The 6,522-nt window shown below is 40.9% G+C and overlaps 1 protein-coding gene and 1 non-coding gene across 2 annotated transcripts; one reads left to right on the top strand and one right to left on the bottom strand.

Moving 5' to 3' along the window:
• Positions 1 to 1,042: 1,042 nt before the first annotated feature.
• LOC143317523 (U1 spliceosomal RNA) lies at positions 1,043 to 1,206 on the bottom strand. The gene has a single exon (XR_013076668.1). It is a non-coding gene; the product is annotated as a U1 spliceosomal RNA (small nuclear RNA).
• Positions 1,207 to 3,295: 2,089 nt separating this feature from the next.
• On the top strand, positions 3,296 to 6,425 carry LOC143316947 (calcium-binding protein 2-like). Its single transcript, XM_076724802.1, has 8 exons — positions 3,296 to 3,397; positions 3,638 to 3,700; positions 3,909 to 4,041; positions 4,784 to 4,814; positions 5,072 to 5,215; positions 5,448 to 5,557; positions 5,776 to 5,923; positions 6,127 to 6,425. Exons 2-8 carry the CDS (start codon positions 3,639 to 3,641, stop codon positions 6,153 to 6,155), a joined length of 657 nt encoding a protein of 218 aa, XP_076580917.1. The 5' UTR covers positions 3,296 to 3,397; position 3,638; the 3' UTR covers positions 6,156 to 6,425.
• Positions 6,426 to 6,522: the final 97 nt, after the last annotated feature.

Here is a 6,522-nt window from a genome sequence, read left to right as displayed (position 1 = left end):
CATTTATTTTATCATGAAAAACATTTGTTTAATGTGGTTTCCTGTCAAGTTGTTGCAAACTGTGGCTGCAATTTCTCATGCTTCTTCCTTTTTTAAATAAAGTTTTTGGATTTAGCTGGAGTCATGTCTCTCCTGTATGAGCATGGGTTGGGATGGGTCCTACCACTAGGAAAAGGAAAAGATTATGTAAGATTGTTCCCATTGGCCTCAGGACCAGCCAACACCAATGTGAATGTTCAAAAACACTTCCGGGGGCCACCAGGGCTCCACTGCTGATGGCCTTCCACTATTGTTAGAAAATGGCCATCAAGAAATCAGGTCTGAAAATTGATTAGAGTGGATTTTTAAAAAGGATGTAGGTAAAGCCAGTCTTGTGACCCAGCAGATAAAACCTCAACTGTGGTAGGCTTGACAGTGTGTAGTTACTGTCGCCCCCAAGTGGTAAAAGAGTGGAATTACAAATGGGACAGAAACGCTGACATATTATCATAAAATCACACATGTATCACAATTCTGAATTATATGGTGCTAGTAAAAAGAAAAAAAAACAAAGGCACATTTTCAATGATAAGTACAAGTACACTACCAGTCCATGACTACCAACCTCCTTGCCTTATGACCCCATTGCAAATGTTGTAATGTTTATCTGCAGGAACTGTACAAAAGTTACAACTCCAACATTTTTCTGTGTAATTTGCTTTTCAGTCCTATTAAGAATCTTTGGACCCAAATGAGATTAATTCAGAGATAAAACAGTATTCCTCATTGAACTGACTAAATTAAATGGAGATGTCAATGTAAAGGGGACTTCATCCCAGCATCAATGACTTACTAATTTGTCACAATGCAGCATGCCACATCCTTCAAACATATCTGCATTAATACGATATTATACATTTCCGGTTCTTACATCACTGGATTTCCGTCAACAGAAGCATACCATAGATCTTCCACAGTATCCAACTGAACATCTCTTTAAATGTCAGACATGAACACTGTTCAAATTCTTGATCCAAAAACGATTTATTTTTCACATCCATTACAGGGGAGAGCGCGAACGCAGTCCCCCACTACCAGAAATTATGCAGTCGAGATTCCCACATTTGGGGAATTCGCAGGGGTCAGCACAGCCGAAGTGCAATGGCTAAGCCTCGCCCTGGGTGAACCACCTTCTTGATCATGGTATCTCCCCTGCCAGGTAAGTATGAGTTGTTTCCGACCAACTAGGGCTAGTCTATCTGCTACATACGGACCAGACTGACGGTGACGCGGTTATAAATATTGATACCCTTTGAGTGAGAAAGAACACAACGATAACACTACTTTACTTTACGGCACCACTCGTAAAACACGTGTTTTGAAGTAAAAAAACACTTTATCGGAGTAGTTCGTATTCACCCATGTTCCCATAATGCTTTGTGGAACGGTATTAGGTGTCACGTGGAACGCTACTTCCGGGTTTTCCCTTGCAAAACAATATACACATCTACATTCAATTAACCAGTCCATACGATCCTCCAGTCTCACTTGCTAAAATATTGCACAAGTGAGTTGTTCCGTTTTTAGTTTTGGTGTCACTCCTCGACCACCTAGACCTGGACGGTGACATACCGAACTCTCTCTTCAATACTTCAATATAAACAACATAATATTTTTGCAACTTCCCCGTAAGAAGCGGAATTAAATCGTATTGCAGTCTGTATGACCCTCCGCTGCAATGGATGAGGAAATAAAACAGCGTCGAAATAGAACAACATGACATAAAATCTGCCGTGATGCCACATGAAGGCGCTTTTTAAGATGGACGCATCCAGAGAGCTTTGGCTCCACTTGGTGGAGAAGAAAAACAACTACACCCTCACATGGTGACATTCCTGTGAGGGCTGCAGTAGGCCTCCAACACCGACATTAGCGCTCTTGGGTAGCGTAGGCTATGTTGGACTCGTTCCAACATAGTTAAAAACATCAATTTGTACTTCCCTGGGAAAGACAACAACGTGTGAAACCTTTCTTTAAGTTGCATTTAACAGTCCATACTGAAGAGAAACGTGAGGGCATTTTTAATTCGAGAGTTAGATTCCTGTATGTATCACCTATTAGGAGTAAGACGCCATTTCCGTTAATCAACCTTGTAGCAATTAGCCAAACGTGACCGTAAAATACGACGCTAAAAAGTCACGTTTTCCTCACCTCAACTACAACACACACTAAAAAAAAGAACACAAACGCGTATAAAATAAGCTACTTAAACTAGCTACACAGGTTTTGTGAACATTTTCCAGGGAGAAAACTCACCTGGGATGATGAAAGTTGTGGGCCCAAAGTGCGCCGCTGTTGACATAACAACTGTCCCACATCTCCAAAAACTTGCCTCCGCGTCATGTGACAGCCATTCCTCCAGCGGTACAAGCAGTATTTCACAAATGTTTTGATAAATATACTACAAAAAGCATTAACAGACAGAACTAAGCGAACGTTACTTAAGTTTGATACGAGCACGGACACGCAAACAAATCAGGCAAAATGTTTGTGACAAGCTGTCTCACGGCCACGCAAATTGACCGGAAACAGGGGCGACAGGGCGCAGACCCGCCCCCTGAACGTTGTTTTTGAAACGTTATTGGTTAATTTGAAAAAACTGACTGGTCCTGATGCAAATGAAATTTAGAATTATAAAAACAGAGACACATCAGCATATTAAAAAGGTATATATATTCCTCGAAACAAATGATGGGATTAAGCGTAAACATTGTGTAACAAAGCAGAAAATTAAAAATGAGAACAAACAAAACAACAGAGTTAAATTAGATATAGGACTCTAGTAATAGTAATAGTAAATATTACTTTACAACTGGTCAACTATTTGTCAGTTAAATTGGAGAAAATCCATCAAAGTTGAATGAAGGGAGTGCACTGACATGAACTTATGCGAGGGATCAAATAGTGTATGTGTATTTTTAAATTTTCAGTCTGCCATCATTCCGATGTGAGTTCTGTAGTCCTCACAGTAATTAACCCAACACCATGTGAATGAAGAGGTCACCAGTACACAAAACACTCTCACTGCAGAACCAGGAGCAACTCTAAAGGGCCGATGAGGAAACCCTCTCCAAACTCACTGCAATAGCAAGAGCCTCCAAATAAAGACACTGCTGTCTTGAAGGTCACATCGGCCACACTGCTGCTCCACGTTTTGCTTTCTAATCGTTGGCTGCACGTTTAGCCAGGTAATTACCTGTTAAGCCTCTCTGATGGAAGGAGGTCAAGAGGAGGAAAAAGAGAACGGGCAGGATATCGTGCAGCCATTCACAACACAAGTAGAACACTACTCAAGGAGGACGAGAAGCGCTGCGCTGCTCTTGTTTTCTTTTCTCACCTTTTAGGAGAGGGAATTAAGGTAAGCAAATTGCAGAGAAGTGACTGGGTTCATATGTGGGAAGCTGGAGACAGTTGGGAAAACCAACCAAAGGAAGTGCTTTTAAGTTTGAGGCTTTTGTTAAACATGACTTTTAGCCTGGTGTGTCCCAAAAAGCATTTATGGAAATATTTCTGCAGCATGTCCAAGCATGTATGCACATTCTGTAACTAATGTGCAAGTTTTACTGGATATACAGTTTATGCCTCTGTTTATCCACAGCATGTCCAAGGCGGGAGAGCGAACGCCCTCAACAACTTCTGTTGATTCAGCCTCTACAGATGGGTAATAATTTATGCAGTTTTCCTGAGTGTGAGATTCTTTGGTTGACCCACAATAAAAAGCATGTTCAGTGGGTCTTTCTGGTCTGTAGCAGCAAAGTTCATTTGTTTAGTTTGCTTATATGCATTGATCATTAATAAAAAACTTTTCACCACACAATCGAGGTGGAGGAGGAATTTGCTATTCATTGTTTGATTTTTCCATCTTTTAGCAAAGACAGTGCCAAGGGCACCCCGTCAGGTTCAGTCTCTGAAACGCCCAAGAAATCATCAAAGAAGTCCAAGAAAAACACAGAGAGTATGAACAAAGTCTACAACTCTGTGCTCAACAGTGTCTTTGGGGCGGTAAGTAGCTGACAGCCACGTTTTGTGATTTAAATGTCATGTATAGTTGAGCTGGAGGAAGCCATTTTCTTCTTGGTTATGATGGTAGCTGACCTCTGCTGTGGCACTTTGACCTTTGACCTATACTGCAAGACACCATCCAAACAGTTTGAAGTTATAGCTCAACTTAATGTTCATCACCAATTCTCCAAATCCTGCCTAATTTAAACACACGTTTATTCAATAAAATGTGTCTTTGCTGTGTGAAGCTTTTCCCACTGACAATTTAAAGCACCTTGATCTTTTGATAAAAGCCATGGGCTGAGAAAGGACTTTAAATTCTATGATTTATACAATTAGAGATCTAAAATTACGTCGAGCTCTGCAATGCAGTTGCTACTCATTCCCGGTTAAAGGCACTGTATGTCAGATGTGCAAACACCAGAGTCAGAGGTGAGGGGGAAGTCAGGCAGAGTGCTGTTCCTGATCTTTTTCAAGCTGCTATCACTAAGCCTGGTGTGCCTGTTGTATTAGCAGCTCATTAGCTGAAGCTTAATGCCACACGTCATTGGGGTTATCCAAATGAAGAGCACTGCCAAACACTAGCCTGATTCAATTTGAAAACATTTACTTTTTTCACTGTAGATATGCAATGTTGTGGACTAAAGCGCAGCACTAGTATTAGGATTGCATAGTGTACATTCATGTTCCTAATGCAAAGAATAGACTGACATATCAACATGTTCTATTACTGTTTCTGCAGGACAGAGAATTAGCTCAGGCTGAGCTGGATGGTAAGTGTCACTGCTATGTTGACATGTTAATAGCTGCCTCCTAGCTCCGTATCATTCCAGTCTCCCTCCAGTTCTTGCCCATTTTTTCTACTCTCTGTATTTCTCTCCCCAAAAATATTTTTTCTTTTTTAAATCTGTCAGCCTGGCTGTTAAATCTTAGAATAATAATTTCATGACTGTGATGTTGCATCAATAGCTCAATCCTCAATCATTTGATAAACCGCGTCTGGAACTGTGGCTCCTGACCTTTCTTGCAGAGTTGCAAGAGGCCTTCAAAGAGTTTGACTACGATCAAGATGGATACCTGAACTACAAGGATGTGGCTGAGTGCATGAGGACCATGGGATACATGCCCACAGAAATGGAGCTGCTGGAGATAGTGCAACAAATCAAGATGAGAAGTGAGGCCATTAGAGATCCTTTAAATAATATAGAGAATGCAAGCACACGATGGCTGTCAAATATTCATTATACATGGAGTTAAGCTTACAATTATGAAATGAACATGAATGACTTTGCTGAATTATTTTTCTAAAATGCTCTACTTTGAATATGTGCTCACATAAAAAGATGCATATTACTTCTGCTGTATTTTGCCACTGAGCCCCTGCTCCATCTCTTGGCTCCTGACAGTGGGCGGGTTAATGGATTTTGAAGACTTTGTTGAACTGATGGGGCCCAGGATGATGGGAGAGACTGCTCACATGCTAGGACTCAAAGAGCTCCAATCAGCCTTTGTACAGGTCAGCCAACTGATAATAAAGCAGGCTATGTAGTTACTAAATTACAGCCAAAGGAAAGAGAGGGTCAGTCAGATCTATGTCAGCTGATATATCTGACCTAAAAAGGACTCAAGTCAGGCTGTGTGCCTAAACTGCAGCAAATGAAAATGTGAATGAAAGTAAAACCACCTTTTCCTCCTGTTTCACATCACTTGCATCACTTTGTCTCTTTTTAAAAGTTTGACCTGGACGGAGACGGAAAGATCAACCAGGAGGAGATGAAGGAGGCGGTTAAGTCGCTGCTGGGGGAGAAGCTGAAGAAAGGAGAGCTGGAGGAGATCTTAAAGGAGCTGGACATTAACGCAGACGGAAACATTGACTTTGAAGGTGAGAATAAGAAGTTCAGCCTCCAGCACATTTATACTGGCGAGTGTGTGTGTGTGTGTGTGTGTGTGTGTGTGTGTGTGTGTGTGTGTGTGTGTTTCACATTTAATGCATGCGTACTATGCACTAAACAACACTGGCTCTTTGCTGTTTGGTCAGAAAAAGTCAGCACTGACTCGATTTGCTCTGTTTTGTCTCCTCCTCAGAGTTTGTGATGATGCTCTCCATTCGCTAAGCTGCTGAAGTGACTGACAACAAGGAGAGGACACACTAAGTTAATACAACTAACAACTTGGTAACGTGTGTAATGTAGATATAGACAACAATATAACGTGTGCCTAACTCTGTAATAACTGTATGAACGATGAATTGTTAAAGGACTGTGTGATGCTGTGTGACTCATGCATCAAAAATGGTGCATGCTGTCAAGAAGGAATTATTTTGGTATAGATAGATGGAATTTTTGCAGCGATGTAAATAAAACTGAAATGGTTTGCTATTTTAATAAAGAAATCAAAATGATGTGAGTTTTCTAAACTTGGCTTTCAATTCAACATCTGCACTACTGCAATACACAATGATTAATTGAATGGACTGATCAC

Source organism: Chaetodon auriga, chromosome 24 (assembly GCF_051107435.1).
Source record: "Chaetodon auriga isolate fChaAug3 chromosome 24, fChaAug3.hap1, whole genome shotgun sequence".
Classification (NCBI taxonomy): Eukaryota; Metazoa; Chordata; class Actinopteri; order Chaetodontiformes; family Chaetodontidae; genus Chaetodon; species Chaetodon auriga.
The sequence above is the reverse complement of the archived record's forward strand: the minus strand, read 5'-3'. Positions and strand labels throughout refer to the sequence as shown.